This window comes from Plecotus auritus, assembly GCF_963455305.1.
Source record: "Plecotus auritus genome assembly, chromosome: 8".
NCBI lineage: Eukaryota > Metazoa > Chordata > Mammalia > Chiroptera > Vespertilionidae > Plecotus > Plecotus auritus.
Window position 1 is genome coordinate 116,678,688 of NC_137782.1, and position 16,184 is coordinate 116,694,871.

At 55.7% G+C, this 16,184-nt stretch overlaps 1 protein-coding gene across 9 annotated transcripts in view; it reads left to right on the forward strand.

The window, feature by feature from the left end:
* Window positions 1–16,184, forward strand: part of PAX8 (paired box 8) — a 60,255-nt gene that overhangs the window by 26,336 nt on the left and 17,735 nt on the right. For 3 of the 9 annotated variants that reach the window (XM_080683712.1, XM_080683706.1, XM_080683709.1), the window contains exons 3-10: window positions 430–595; window positions 2,135–2,335; window positions 3,629–3,717; window positions 3,947–4,072; window positions 4,339–4,514; window positions 8,633–8,753; window positions 9,143–9,349; window positions 16,028–16,129. In XM_080683712.1, coding sequence (XP_080539838.1) covers window positions 430–595; window positions 2,135–2,335; window positions 3,629–3,717; window positions 3,947–4,072; window positions 4,339–4,514; window positions 8,633–8,753; window positions 9,143–9,349; window positions 16,028–16,129 — 1,188 coding nt within the window. Of the gene's footprint in view, window positions 1–429; window positions 596–2,134; window positions 2,336–3,628; window positions 3,718–3,946; window positions 4,073–4,338; window positions 4,515–8,632; window positions 8,754–9,142; window positions 9,666–16,027; window positions 16,130–16,184 lie in introns of those variants that run through there. The other 6 variants (XM_080683707.1, XM_080683710.1, XM_080683711.1 and 3 more) reach the window with 6 other exon arrangements.

Here is a 16,184-nt window from a genome sequence, read left to right on the forward strand (position 1 = left end):
TCCAAGGACGAGCCCCTTCTCATCTCTCAGCTTCACCTGGAGTCCCACCGCCCGGAATGGCTTTCTCCTTTCTCTCTTTGCACCTCCACGCACAGCTTAGACTTCTCTGGGAGCCCTTCTTGGTGCCCTGAGCCTGAGGTTGATCCCCCCATACCTTCTGCATGTCCCTGGCCCCAGCAGTGGTCATGAGGTATGTTGACGGGCCGTGGGCAGTCTCGGCCCCACTTTAATAAGCCTCGTGAGGCAAGAGCAGAGGCCACATCTGCCTCATTCCCCCTGGCATTCTGGGTCCTGGTACAGTGCCCACCACGTCATGGGCATGCAGTCCATGTGTTTGAATGGTGGGCTGGCGGGGGAGGTAGGCTCGGAGTGAACTGGGCTGCCGCTTGGTCCTGACAACTGCGTTGGGACTATTTATTGTCTTCCCAGGCCACGGAGGGCTGAACCAGCTGGGAGGGGCCTTTGTGAACGGCAGACCCCTGCCCGAAGTGGTGCGTCAGCGCATAGTAGACCTGGCCCATCAGGGCGTGAGGCCCTGTGACATCTCCCGCCAGCTTCGTGTCAGCCATGGTTGTGTCAGCAAGATTCTTGGCAGGTAAGCACGAAATTCACCACCCACCACCCTCCGGCAGGGTGGCCTCTGCACCCGCCAGGCTCGCAGCCACCTTCCTCCCAGGGACCAGGGCTACACGCTCCCCTTTTCTCCTTGCTCTGTGTCTCATTTTCCAAAGGCTTCTCACTCCTACAGCAGGAGGCTCTTCCCAAAGGGCTTTGCCCACTGAGACCCAAGGAGATAGAGCCGCGAGGGAAGGGGCACGCCCTCAGAGGTGCCTTCCACGGTCAAACCCCTGGGCCTCCACCCTCTCTGGAAGCCAGGCCTGGATGCTGTGAGCTTTATGAGATGACCAGGTGACCTGCCTGGGGAACCTTTAATTTAAAAAGTATTCAAGGCCTAGGCCCAGCCCACGCCTGTTAGGGCAGAATTTTAGGGGTAGGGCCCAGGTTTGGAATTATTCCGAGCCCTCACATGATCTAAAGCCTGAGTTGAAATCACCGCCCAGAGGTTCAGGTGGAGCCAGGACAGCAAAGCTCTGAATCAGGCTGACTCTGCCTGGAGGGCCACTCCTGTCCAAGTGCCTGAGGCAGAGGGTGGGAGCTTCCAGTCAGCGGGGAGCTGCCTCCCTTCCCTGACCCACAAGTAGACTCCGGAGGAGCTCTGGTTTAGAGGCAAAGGACCTGTCACCAAACGGCGGAAGCTCTGGCCTCCCGGCTGATGTTGTCAGGGAAGACGGTGGCCCCTTCAGGGTCAGGAGAGGGGAACCCAGGATGGGCCAAGCACCCCAGAGAGGAGGTGGTGCCTGGATGGTGGCAACAGACAGAGTTTAAAGGGCAGATGTTATTTCATGGCAGAGGAGACCAGAGAGTTTCCAGAACAAGGAGGCGATGGTATCCTGACATAGGCCATTGACCTGCCAAAGCAGCTGGTTGGGGGTAAAGGGAGAGGAGGAGAGGGGCGCAGGCTCAGTGTAAGGAGGGGACATGGCCAGACATCCAGGCAAGGCTGGGATTCTAGAGATTGTGAGGAGTGGCTTCTACCTGACCCCTGAAACCTGGTAGAAAACAGTGCCTAAAGAGGGGTGGGGGTGGGGGGGGTGGGATGGGAACAAAGATGTACCAGCAGATGGGGCAGAGGACTCAGTGACCCAGCTGGCCTCTTGGGGAGGGCCAAACCAGGGTGGACAGGGGGAAGAGTGAGTCATGCTGCTGCCAGCAGAGCCGGACGAGGACGCGCCACTGTGAGCTGTGACTCACAGGGAACCTACTGAGCCAGCGTTCCTGTTCTTAGAAAGGAATCTGTAGGCCTCAGGGTGGCCCAGCAGGCACTCATACCAGCCAGAGGGAAAGGCAAGGGAGGAGCCAGGGGTCCAGGGGTGGGGTCCTCAGCAGAGTGGCCAGCACAAACCTGCCCATGCAAGGGAAACAGCACTGGGGGTGGGGAGGTAGACTTTGAAGCCAGCCTTGGGGCACATGCGACCCTGGGCCCCTCCCCAGAAGCCTCAGAGGGGACAAGGGTCTCTGGTTAAGTCCAGAGACTCACCTGCCTACTGGGTAATCTTTGGGTTGTCTATTGGAGTAGGTACTACGAGACTGGCAGCATCCGGCCTGGGGTGATAGGTGGCTCCAAGCCCAAGGTGGCTACCCCCAAGGTGGTGGAGAAGATCGGGGACTACAAGCGACAGAACCCCACCATGTTTGCCTGGGAGATCCGAGATCGACTCCTGGCTGAGGGCGTCTGTGACAACGACACTGTGCCCAGTGTCAGCTCCATCAACAGGTGAGAGGCAGACAGCAGTCAGGGGTCTTGGGGGTCATGGGAGAGACCTGAGGAAGGCCCTGGCTTGTGGAGCAGAGCTGGGAGGGAGCCTGGAGCCAGAGAGGAAGCCCCAGGCACAGGCTGGCACCTCACCTCCTCACCTCCTCAGGGCCACAGGCATCCCATTCCCTTCCTGGCTGTACTTCCTGCAGTTTCCTTCCTTACATACCACCTCATTTTTTTATTGAATAAAACAATCTTCTTGAATTGATCCTTTCTTAAGCCACAAGAACCCTAACTTGGCCCTCATTCAGATATTCACTCATTTGTTTAGCCATTCAGTTAGTTATTCACTCACTACCTTAATCAATCATTGGCTCACTCACTCATTGATTCATTCATACACACATAACTCATTGTTATGTTCTAGGCCCTGGGGGCACAAAATCCTTGTCCTGGTAGAGCTTATAGTCTAGTGGGAAGACACCCACTATTCAAGTACCCACAGGAACAATTGTATAAGTGCAGCTCTAACATGGGGGTCTGTGAGCTATCGCGGGGGTGACTTGGTTTAGGAAGGTTATGAGAAGATGCCCCTGAGTAAGAAGCAATGAATACGAGTTAACTAGCTAAGAAATGGAGCCAGCAGGGCTCTGCAAAAGCACATGCAAAGGCCCTGTGGCTAGCAGAATCTTATACAAGAAGCTGAAAGAAAGCCAGTAGATAGGAGGGGAGCAGGAAGCAGGCTGAGGGGGAGCTGTTCAGCAAAGGCTGCCTTTTAGAGGGTAGGGGCCAGGCTCCGTGTTCTTGCCTCTGACCCTTGAGCAATGAACGAGGAGCCCTTGGCAGTGTTAAGCAGCAGGCGGACTTGCATTTCAGAAACTTCAGCCTGCCTGCAATAGGGAGAAGAGACTAGAAAGGTCAAGAGTGGAGGGGTGGCCAGGGAATGGGTGGTGGGAGCGCATGGGTGTGGTGCACACTGAGACATTGGCTGTGAGGTACAGAGAGGGACCAAGGCAGGGCAGTTCCCAGGTCAGACCACAGACCTGAGGACGGCGTGATAGCAGAGGGAGGGGGGAGCGGGGCTACACCCCATCTGTACTTATTGAGTGACTGAGCACTATCCATAAAATGGGGACACCGGGAAGGACCAAGTGTGAGGAGTAGTACGGTCGTGGGTTTGATGTGGACAGGTTGCATGTGAGGTGCTTTTAAGTCACCCAGTGGGATTTCAGAAAGGCAACTGGACCTGGGGCAGCTGCTGGTCAAGTTTCCTCCTCTTCTCTCTACCGGTCTTTCTTCCCTTCCTTACAGAATCATCCGGACCAAAGTGCAGCAACCATTCAACCTCCCCATGGACAGCTGCGTGGCCACCAAGTCCCTGAGCCCAGGACACACGCTGAGTGAGTGTGGAGGGGCTGGCAGGCATACTCCCCTGCACACACATGTCCATCTGTGTACACACGGCTCACATGCTCCATGTGCCCTTCCAGGGGACAAAGCCTTGTGGGCTCCCAGGAACCAACCAGGAGATATTTAGGAAGCACAGCATGAGGCCTGACTCCACGGTGGGGCAGGGGCTCTCAGGGGTGTCCTCCCCCATCCTGACCCTGTCCTTCTCATGCCCTGTAGTCCCCAGCTCGGCCGTGACGCCCCCGGAGTCACCCCAGTCCGACTCTCTGGGCTCTACCTACTCCATCAATGGGCTGCTGGGGATCGCCCAGCCCGGCAGTGACAGCAAGAGGAAGATGGATGACAGTGAGTGTGGGGGACACGGAGGGCAGGTCAGGGTGCAGGAGGGCTCAGGCTCTGATGAGCCAGAAGCCCCCTTGGCCCAGGAATGTGTTGTCTTGGCAATTACTGGCCTGTAGCATGTGGCCTGTCTCTGAGTGGCCACAGCCCTAAGGCCCAGAGGCCAGGGACCTGGGTCCTTCCCCCCACTGCAGCTCAGTCTGCTCCTCCACTCTGGCCTGGGGTGGGTAGATGGGTCCCCTGAGAGCTTTCTTCCTGCCCGGGGACCCCAGGTGACCAAGACAGCTGCCGGCTGAGCATCGACTCCCAGAGCAGCAGCAGCGGGCCCCGCAAGCACCTCCGCACGGACGCCTTCAGCCAGCACCACCTCGAGCCCCTTGAGTGTCCCTTTGAGCGGCAGCACTACCCCGAGGCCTACGCCTCCCCCGGCCACACCAAAGGCGAGCAGGTTAGATGGGGATGTGGAGGAGCTTGGGGTGGGCTGGGCCCAGCAGGGTGTGTCTCTGAAGACCCGTGATCTGCCTGCAGTCCTGCCACCAGAGCAGCCAGAAGTTGCTTTGATTGCTTGGGGCAGGAGCTTCATGCAGCTCCAAGCCCCAAACATCTGCTGTTTCACCAATGCTGGCACTTTCTCCTCCTCCTCCCAGCCCTCTTGCCTTCTTCTCTGATTCACACTGAGCTCAGCCCTCTCCCAGGGAGCCACCCCCCTGCCCGCAGTGCCCCCAGACCACAGGGTCAGGTCCCACAGCTCTACGGCTGCAGCCCGAAGCCTTCCCACTATGACCTCAACCAGCGCTTCCATTCCCACCTCCGGCCACTCACGCCTGCACATCCCATGACCCTACATTACTCACGCCCCCGAGCATGCACTCTCATTCACACCTCTCTGCTCTGGTACACCCTGTGCCTCCCTGCGAATGCCTTTCCTCCCACATCTTTGCCTGGAAAAATACCGCCCGCCATTAAGACTCAGCTCAAGCATCAGTATGCCCATGAGTCCTCCCCTCCCCACGGTGTGTGTCCTCTCTCCCTCCTGGGCTTCTGCACCTCACCTCCTCATCACTTCTCATGCAGGGTCAGAGTTGTCCAGTGGACAGAGGTGTAAGGACACAGTGGGCAGCATCTTGGAGCACCTTATAAAATCTCCACACCGAGCGTGTGCCCTTATTATAACAGATGCTCAGTAAAGGCAGGTTGAGTGAACGAGTTGAGAAATGCAGACAACTGACTGCAAGCACCAAGGGCATCTCATTCCCAGTGCTCAGGAAGGGGGCAGTTTATAGTGGGCTGGCTTCTGTGAGGGTGGCAGCCACAGCCCAGTCTCCCAGGGCCAGCAACGTTCCACACTCTGACACAGCTTCCAGGCGCTGCCTCTGACTGCTTCTGTCTGTCAACAGTCCATGTCTCCCCGCCACCCAGGTAGTTAGCCAGCTGAGGGGTTTCAGAGTGATGTCTGCTCCCCCTCTTTGCTCATGCTATCATTGTCTAGAAGTGAAGCAAACGCTTATACCTTTAAGATCTGAGCAGGACAATGGTGAGGATGCCACCCATCAGCTGAACCATTGCCAGTGGCAGTCTGGGCAGGTGAGCCCGTGCCAGCACCTGCAGCTGGGCAGGCAATCTCAGTCAGCGATTCTATCAGCCTGGGCCATGGTAGCCACGAGGGGTGCAGAGAAAGCTGGCAGTCAGCAGACCTGGGGACAGGGCTGAGTGCTCATCCAGCCAGCACACAGCTCTGGAGGGAGTGGGGTGCAGCAGCCATCCCGGCAGAGGGAAAGAGCCCTGTCGCTGGGCTGCAGAACCGCCCCCACCCCCAGGCTCCATTCCTGAGCCCCCCAAGGAACCCTGCTTGGTCACAGGAGTCCAAGTCTCTGCACCAGGCTGGCATCTGCATAGGGAATTGTGGGCTGGGAGAGTCAGAGCCAGAGGGCCCTTGGGACCACAGAGCCCAGTGTCTTCATTTGGGCGGAGACGAGCCAGGGCCAGGGACAGTAGAAAGGGCCTGGGGAGCAAGCAGCTGTGGAGCCCAGGACTGAGGCCCTAGTGCCACTCAGATTAGCCCAAATAAGAACCTACTTAGAGGCCCTGCTTCTAGGGAGGCTCTTATTTGAAGACTGGACAATAGAGTTGGAAAGCCATGGAGCTGCTCCAACCCCCATCCTCCACACAAGGAGGCTGAGGCCCAGCATGTTCACCAGTGACTCCTCCCTTCCCCAGCCAGTTGGCGGCTGGTTCTCATTCACCCGGTTCTGCTGGGGCAGGGCGAGCCCAGCCTGGTGAGGGGCCTTTCCTGCCCTTGATGACTGATGGGTGCTGCCAGAGGAGCAGCCCTGTTCTCTCACCTGGCACGGTCTGGGCAGCCGATAGCAACCAGGTCCTCACACCTGGCCTCAGGGTGGGGCAAACACGCTGTCTTTTCTGTAAAAGCAAGATGGGGGAGAGTGTTGGGCAGAAGCGTAGTGCTTCGGTGCCAGGCCTGGTTAGGGGTCTCTGTGGCCCTTGTTCCTCTGTTTTCCAAGTGCACTGAGAACCTATCAACAGAAGGGAATGGTGGGATGACAGGGACCAAGAACTTGGCAGCTCCCACTCTCAAATAACTGGAATAACACGGCCCGTGACAAGTCTGCACAGAGCACGTACTGTCCCCAGACACTTTCGCTAAGTGCTCCATCTGTGTCTGTAACACCTCGATCCTGACACCAGCCTCAGATCCCGCTGCCCCTGCCGCACAGGTGATACAAATCAAGGCTCCAAAAGGCCAGGACACGACAGCTGCCTGGCGGTGCAGAAGCAGGGCTCACCACGTACTAAAGCATCGTGCCACTCTGCACCCCAGTCCAAGTTCAGTCCGCGTGAGAAAGCCAGTCATCGCTGGGATGTGTAAGCCATCCTGTGCGACAGCACCGAAGTAGCTGGCTAGATAGGTTTGGGTTTCGTTTTTTGTTTCTTGGTTTTGTGGGTTTTTTCCCCACTAAATTTCCTGGATTTTAGAGCTGCTATAGATTTCAATAGGTATTTTGGTATGGAACTAATACATTCAAAGGCATTTTAAACTTGCCTCACCCTCTCTAGAAATTAGGTATTTTGTTCAGTTTTGCTAAGCTGTGCAGTAAGCATCTCCACCCTCAGAGGCATGGGCCCCCCTCGGAGGTTGGCGCCAGAGCACCCCTGAGTCAGTAATTGCTCTGCACGGTGACGGTGCCCTCGTGGCCTCCAGAGGAGCCCAACACGCAGCCGGAAAGTGCTACAGCTCCTGGGAGAGCCAGCTCCATGGAAGTCATTGGAAGTGACTGCCTCAGTGGACTAGTATGTAACCAGAAGTAATCCTTGAGTTCTATCTTTTTAAGATTATCATTTTTTAATAAAGATTTTTAAATGGATTTTTTTTTCAGGGAGAGGAAGTGAGAGAGAGAAAAGGAGAGGGTGAGAGAGAAACGTAGATGTGAGAGCCGAACATGGATCAGCTGCCTCCCACACGCTCCCTATTATGGGTCAAGCCCACAACCTGTGCGTGTGTCCAGACCTGGAATCGAACCAGCAACCCTTTGGTGCATGGGGCAACACCCAACCAACAGCCACACCAGCCAGAGCTTGAGCTCAGCTTTGCATAGCGTGCTTGTGATGTGTGTGGGGAACAGGTGTGCATTGTGTGTGCTGCCTCGGCCTCTGGTGGGAGGGGTCACAGTGGAGGCGGCATGTGCAGCCTTGAATTGAACAACTTCTTTCTGGAGGGAGTGCCTTAGGAGATGGCCCTGCTTGTGCAGTCTGGGAGGAGTCTAACCTGAGCTCTTACTAAAGAAAACCCAGGTACTGATAAAGAGTTTTTTAAACAAAATGAACCCCACAATCATCTTCAGGCTGAACCCGAACATTTCTATTTGCCTGGATATGGAGAGGAGAAAGGAGACACACCTGTTCTGGTGGGGACCACGGCTGCCCAGTGACTGCAGGAGAGAGTACCTGGGTCGGGGCCATGGTCCCTGTTTCCTAAGGGCCTCCGGGCACATAGAAAGCAGGCCCAGTGTTGCTTGCTCACGTCACAGGGCTGCCAAGGGAATGGATCCGGATAACAGCGGCAAAGCTCTTGGCAGATGTAAGATGTGGCGATGCTGTTAACCAGTTCAGGGCAGTGGCTGGGGGCATGGCACGGCAGCCCGGCCCCTTGGGTTTAATCCTGGCTCTGCCCCCTGTGGGAGAGTGACAGGCTTCCTCACCTTTCGCACTGCGTTTCCTCTCTGGGAGAAATAAATGGTCCTACACGGTCCTGTGGGCTGAAGCTCCACCTCGCATCTTGTCCTTGGTGGGTTCACATCCTGTGAGCCGGCAAGGAGAGGGACCCGCCGGCCTGGGGGAGGTCCTGGGGAAGGAGACGCTCCATCCTGTGCCTGCTCACAGGTCATGAGCCACTGCTGAGGGGGAGCTGGGAACCCGGGAGTAAGAGAACAGCAGGGCTGTGCGTCAGGAATAAGAAGCCATTAAACGTGCTCCGTGGAGTCAAGGAGCAGAGACAGCTGCAGGTAAGGCTTGCCCCAGGGGCCTCTATGCAGACTCTTCTTTGTTCCCCAGGGCCTCTACCCGCTGCCCCTGCTCAACAGCGCCCTGGACGAAGGGAAGGCCACCCTGACCCCTTCCAACACACCCTTGGGGCGCAACCTCTCGACTCACCAGACCTACCCCGTGGTGACAGGTAGGATGCCCAGAATCTCCTGAGCCATGTGGCCCTGGCTGTCAGGTTGGGCTGGAGGGCAGGCGAAAGCAGGGCAAGGCTGGTGTGAGGAGGAAGGTGTTAGGGCCCTAGACGTGGAGAGGAGAGGGGCTCTGCTGGCTGGGCCTCCTGGTGGGTCAAGAGGGTCTTACCCTCTCTGCTCAGCCCCTCCTCTGCCTGCTGCACACTGTGGAGAGGCGGGCACTCCAGCCCTCGGCACACTGGCGGGGCACAGCAGAGCAGAGCTGCTCCCGCCTCTCAGCCACAGGAGCACCAGCCCAGCCACCCCGAGCCCGCACCCCCATTTCATGGCTTGTTGTGCATGCTCCCACCATCATCTCACCCTCTCTCCTTGTCTCCCTCCCTGGCAGATCCTCACTCACCCTTCGCCATAAAGCAGGAAAGCCCTGAGGTGTCCAGTTCTAGCTCCACCCCTTCCTCTTTATCTAGCTCCGCCTTTTTGGACCTGCAACAAGTCGGCTCTGGGGTCCCCGCGGGAGCCTCGGTCCCGCCCTTCAATGCCTTTCCCCACGCTGCCTCAGTGTACGGGCAGCTCGCGGGCCAGGCCCTCCTCTCAGGTAGGACAGGGAGGGCCGGGCCTGCAGCCTTCGTGGGGGCGGGAGGGGTCCCAGGGCCAGTCCCCTGGTTCCAAGGGGTCCAGTCCCCTCTCTGGTCCTCAGTCCTGTCCGCCATCAACCTCTTTCCGAATTCCTCTGGCAACTGCTGGAGGTACCAGTATGTGGGTCTCCACGCAGCAGTCAGGCCATGGGAGGGGGGCACTCTGCGGGTGCCTGGAAGAGGGTGCTTGGCAGCTTTCCAGAACCTCGCCCTGAGGCCCCGAGGAAGAGCAGAGACCCCGAGGCCAGGAACCAGGTGCTCTGCTGAACACTTGGTCTGGGTTAAAAAAAAAAAAAAAAAAAGGAAGGAAAAAATTGATAAAACTTCAAAGGAAAAAAGTCATTGGATTTTGGAGCCAATTTCCAGTTCAAATTTCTAAAGACAAAGGACCAGTCACAGTCGGGGCTCCGCGGTGGAGCTCCTGTCATGCGTGCCTCACAGTATCGCCATTGGAGGACTCACACCCGAGTCTCCTCTCCTCGAAGTCAGAGCACCGGGGCCGGGGTGGCTGGAGCGGTCCTGACACTGAGGGAGGCAGGCCCAGAGAAGGCGGGTGGGGGCCCTGAATAGGAGCGTGGTGCTGGCAGGTGAGGGCTCTCCCTCGTGTGCCCCTGCTCAGACGCCCGCAGGGCGGGGTCTCCCTGGCAGAAGGCCACCAGCGGCCGGCCAGGGCGCGGGGAGAGCGAGGCAGTTGGCTTGGGCAGAGGAGGCCTGTGGTGGAGTGAAGATGGCAGATCCCGTAACAGTGCTCAGACACCGAAGGGCGACCACAGCCAACGGCTGTCCTAGGTGTGGGCCCAGGCATTGAACCAGAGCGCATGGGGGAGCAGACAGGGGCAGCCCTTCTGACCAGCGGTTTCCAAACATGCTGGGGGCCTCACAACTCTCTCTGGAAATGAAAGCTTCTCCGGAAGTCAGCTCCCAGCCAGACCACTGCAGAGTGGCCCTGCTTGCAGCCCAGCTCTGCCCCGAGCGCCCTTGGACTTGGGAACCTCTGCTCCGGAGGAGAAGAGCAGGCCTCCACCCTCCCTTCTAAGGACTCTCCCCTCTGCGTGGGGCATGGGGAGTTTTCCCCCAGCACCTCTGAGGTGGGAGGTCATCTCAGAGGAGGTGGGCACAGAGGTGAAGGGTTAATAAAGGAAGCCAGTGCGTGGGAAGCAAGGGAGAAAATGTTGACTCAGACTTCAGAATTTCAAAAGAGGGTGAAGTCAGCGGAGATGGGTCATTTGTTTTGACCAAAGTGATGAAAGGAGAAAAATCGTGAGCTGGGTGGAATGATGTCAGCCGGAGAAAATGGGGTGGGAGGGAGGAGAGAGGGGGAGTAGAAGAGGCTCCCTTTCTAGCCTGCCCCGTCTCATGTGAACAGCAGGCCAGGGCTAGGAGCCAGTGAGGCCGGTGAGGATTGAGGGTGTGGACAAGGCCTGTGAGGATGGAAAGCAGGACCAGCAAGCGAGGGAAGGACAGATGTCTCAGAGCACAGCGGGTGTTGGTACAGAGCGTAGCTGGACAGCCCAGGGAAACTCCGTGCCCCATAGCCCCACACTTTCTCCCCTTCCTGTCACCCTGTCGGGGCTTCAAGCACCCCTGTCAACACACAATCAAATCAGGGACCTTCCAACTTCTTTCAGCTCTTAGTTTAGCGACATGCCCGCTCCCAGACCAGCTGTGGGACATGCACCCGGGGTGGAGCAGCTAGTGGCAGAGACCTGGGTCCATTCAGGCAGCCAATGCACAGCTTCAATGTGTCCTTCAGGCTGGTGGCCCCGGGCCAGGGCCAGGTGTTGCTGGGGTGCAGGGTGTGATCCCTGGGAAGGCTGATGGCTGACTGAAGGGCCCAGCCCACCCATCCAGGAGCTTGGAGAAGAACAGGTAGTGCCCAAGCTCAAAGGACTGGGTCCAGGCAGGCTGTCAAGAGTAGGGAGCTCACAGAGCTGGGCCAGCCCTGTGGCCTGGGCACAAGGCCTTTGATGGCTGGTGTCCATGCTGGACCCAGGGTGTTGGAGCTCCTGAGAGAATGTCCACATGTGGCCCCTGGTCCAGATTGAACCTAAACATCTACCATGTGGCTGAATCATGGTGAACAGACTAGGAGGCCACACAGAGAGAGGAAGGGTAGGAGGTCAGCAGAAGGATCTTGAGGGTGGGGAGACTAGAAACCTATTCAAGGGAAGAAGAGGTGGATTTTAAAGGAAGAAAAGGAGGCAGGACCAAGGGGCCAGGAGGGAGGCTCAGCTCCCACCCACATGGGCCCTCCCCCTCTGAGGCTTCCTGAGGACCCCCTGCTGCCTCCTGCAGCCTTTGCCTGCTTCACAGTCTCCCCAGGTCACTCCCTACCCAGCCCAGAGGCTCTCGCTGTCCTTCTGGCTCTCAGCTTCTCCCTAACCCAGCCAAGAACGAAGCAGCATCAGGGTTTGGGGGACATAGGATTGCCCCTTACTCCCCCAGTGCCCTCAGATGCCCCAGCTGGGGTCCCGGCACACTCGCCAGGACTGGTGTGAAGGCTCCTGCTCCTGCCTGCTCCAGGGCTCGCTCACTCCAGCTCCGCTGGTCAGAAGGGTCTGAGTTTGGTTTTATCATCAAAGAGTCCATTACCCGCCTCCATCCTTTTGTACAAAATTATATTTAGTCCTGCCAGAGAGATTTCTGGATCGCCATAAATTCTCCTTGCTATCAGAACAAGATAAGGAACTAAAAGGGTCACGTAGAGGGCAGACATCAAAGGGGCAAATAAAATTGTCTGAAACTGCCTCTGCTCTCTGAATTCCTCCACACCATGGTTCTGAGCAGCTCTGTGAGCAGAGCACCAGGGCACATACTCCTCTTAAGCCACAACGTTGTCCTTCCCTGGATGACGGGATCCTGATCCTACCCATATTTACAATATTCACCAATATATCTGGGGTGCTGGTGTTTTCTTATAGAACCCCACCCACTTCACAGCAAGTCAATGTGGGCCCGTGCCTAAGCCAACTTCTTAAAAATAAGACCACATTGGAAGGATGTGTGAGTGCAGAGGAGATAAAATTACAAACCAAAGATAAACTTATGGTGAAGAGCCTTAAAAGTAAATAGTGGATGAAAGGGTGTGGTGAGGTTGTGATGGAGGGCCTCTCCTCAGGGCTTCCCCGGTTTCATCTCTAAGAAGGTTGCAAGGTTCTTGGCTTTGGGGGAAGAAACCATGAGTTTAAGGAATTAAAGCAAAGAGTTTTGTGGGACTGCTAGAAAAGTTTATGGAACCACAGTCTTGGAGAGGGTCGCTCCAAAGAGAGTCTTACTGGTCTGTCCAGGAGGTCCAGGTCATGGGAGGAGGCCATCGGGATTTGCTCCAACATTTGGTGCAGAAATCTCTGCCCCGCTGGGAGGAAATTAGGTGACTAAGGAGCAACAAAGATTAAAATCTCAAAACTTATGAATTCAGTTTCCAAGAGCAATTTGGGGGCTAGTTCTCATGGGATGGATGGGATGCAGGGAGCAATTATGAGTGAATTACGTTGTGGCTTAAGAGGAGTATGTGCCCTGGTGCTCTGCTCACAGAGCTGCTCAAGAAGGAGCAGGGCTGAGAGATAGAAGGGACAGGACAAGGGCAGGAGGAAGGAGCATCCCTGGAGAGTACCTAGGCCAGCCCTGCAAATAGATGGCCTGAGAGCCAAGACTGAGAATCCTCAGAATCCTTCTCAACACATTGCACCAGGAAGCCCCAGGCAGTCAATCAAGAAGTGAGGCGAATCCACTTCACCATCTCTCATCCAACACAGCTCCTCATGAGACAGACGAGAAGATACAGTTCAGAGAAATTAAGTAATGTGCTCTTCAGCCACACCTGGCCTAGACCTAGACCCCGTTCCCTCCCCCCTTGACAGGAGGAAGTAAGGGAAATAGGAAGAGAGAAGGCATCAGGTCTGAACCAGCCACCACTCTTCCATCACTCTCACTCAGGCCACCTGCCACCCTCTGTACTCCTCCTGCCCTTACAGATGGCACATCTCTCCTTCTCTCTCCTGGGTTCCTGGCCAGGCGCTTGGTCCCAGGGCTGAGGGCTGAGTCTGACCATATTGCAGTCTTTGAAGAAAGATAAGACTATGCCTCCATATAGCTTCTGCATCCTTCTCCTGCTACCTGTAAATGTGCTAAAATTCCTTTTTCCTCACCAACATTTCCAACCCCTCATTTGTTCAGACCCTGAGTCAAGTGCACTGGACCCATCTGTGGAATCCCAGTGGGTTCCACTCTGGCCCAGCACCAATCACAGCCGGACATTGTACTAAAGGTCAAACAAATTAGGGGCAGTGCTTATTTTTTTAATATATTTTATTGATTTTTTACAGAGAGGAAGGGAGAGGGATAGAGAGGTAGAAACATTGATGAGAGAGAAACATCGATTAGCCGCCTCCTGCACACCCCCTACTGGGGATGTGCCCACAACCAAGGTACATGCCCTTGACTGGAATCAAACCTGGGACCTTTCAGTCCGCAGGCCGATGCTCTATCCACTGAGCCAAACCAGTTAGGGCGGCAGTGCTTATTTTTAACAACACATTGACGGTCTCACCGATAACTCATTTCAAATGGGATTTATTCTACTCAGGTTCCTTTGACATGTAACAATTTGTAGAATGTGTTCATTGCACTAACCAGTGTCTGCCTATTGCACGAGACCCTGGCTCTGGATTACACGGATAACATCATAGCAATAGTGATAAGATGGTGATAGTGATGAGGTCCATAAAGCTTCTCTTCTTTCCCTCCCGTTTAGCATGTGAAGGAACTGAGGCTTGGGCACATGGGCGGCTGGCCTAAGGTCACTTGGAATATGAGCCACTGAAGCAGGATAAAAAGCGAGGTCCTCGGACTCCTGACATCCAGTAGGCCTGGTACTGTTTGTTGACCCCTTAGGTTTGGCTCCTGGTGCCCATCCTAGTCCATGCCCCATCTTGGCCTTGCTAATTGAGCATTCTTGTTTTCTGCTGTATCCTCGAGTAGTCAGAAAGCTGCCTAGCCCATCAGACTCATCCATAAGTATTTGTTGAATAAAAAACTTGCCTTCAGGGACTCTCCAGAAAGAGAGGTGAGGAGGAGTTAGTCACTGTGGTTTTAACAATTTGTAGAGTTCCGTGGATGTATCTTCCTTCCATCACTACCAGGCACCCCCTGAAGGGCTGAGGTATGAAGGTCCTACAGGGACCGACGGGAGGGAAGTTGGATGGGCAGTGTCGTAGAGGGTATGACTTAGTAAGTTGGTTGACGGGGCCTCACAGGGGCCACATAAGTCCTAGGGGAAAAATCTGCCTCCGTGTGAAGAGGCAGAGGCATTGGGTAAAATGGTCACAGTCTAACACAGTGACTCTCAGCCAGAGGCAATTTTGCAACCAGGGGATATATGACAATGTTTGGAGACATTTCTGGTTGTCACACTGGGAGGGAACTGCTACTGGCATCCACTGGGTAAAGGCCTGGGATGGCCCCGGATATCCTATAAGGCAGAGGACAGCCCCACAAAAAAATTAACCAATCCCAGATGTCAGCAATGCTGAGGTTGAAGAACCCCGAAGCATCAGCAAGAGCCCCAATGACCAAGTAATTCATCCTTCAAGCTGAGCATTTTGAAAGTGAGATGGGCATTACTAATAAGTATGCTGGGACATTGGTCCTAACTGGGCAAGCCAGCATGTATTGTCACCTTGCCAGGAATCCCTGATGGGGTCTGATCTGGGCCTGCAGGTCATAAAAAAGGGTGATGGGTGGAGGGGCATGCGGCTATGGGCACAGGTACAGATGAAAAGAAACTCAGAGGTCAGGCGGGTTCCCCCAAAAGGGGAGGTTTGACTTCCTGATGCACAGGACAGCGGGAGCCAGGGAAATCAGGGTTGAGCTGTCTCAGTGTCAACAGGGCAGGGGCACTACCCACAAATATAGACTAACAAAGAGATGGGTGTCTGTTTTGCTGAAAATGTTTTTTCAGAAATGGGATTGACAGATGTGGGGTTGGTGGTCATGTGTAAATGTTTAATACATCTCAGCCCACGTCCCCTTTGTGGGTTGGGGATAGCCAGTAGGTTTCCTGTCCCTTGTAACTCTGATAGGCTTTGTCCATCTGTCAGGCAGGAAGAGGAGGAGGACCTCCCTCTGGCCCACTGGAAAAAGATTGCAGTGATTGATTAGTAATGTCTGCATGGGTCCAAAAAAGGATAGTAATGAGCCAGCAGGCCACACTTATGCCACCCTAGGTAGGGCCTTGTTCTTGGTTGTGCTCAGAACTGGGGCTGAAAGGGTGTGAGCTCTGAGTCCAGTGACCTTTAACGCATTCATTTAGGCCAGCTGTGCTGGATGCGGTAGGGGAAACCAGGGCCCAGAAGACAGCCCCAGCCTCCCTCCAATACATGACAGTTAGCGATGAATGAGATTCACTGAAACAAAATCCCTGGAGAGCAGGGAATGATGCAGGACAGCCACAGCAGTGCACCTTCCTGGTGGAGCCTGGGGTCTGCAGAGGACAGAAGAGGGAGGAAGTGGATTGGAGAATGGCCTGAGAACAAGTGGGCATGGCAGGAGGGAAGCCTCACTGATCCTCTAGGAAGCAAGATGGTAAGTACAGTGGCCTCCTGTGGCCCAACTGAGGACTCCTTCCTGTGTTTTTCCAGGACGAGAGATGGTGGGGCCCACGCTGCCCGGATACCCACCCCATATCCCCACCAGTGGACAGGGCAGCTATGCTTCCTCTGCCATCGCAGGCATGGTGGCAGGTAAGGGGACGCCGCACAGGAGGGGGAGCATTGCCAAGAGGAAGTGTTGGCCAAA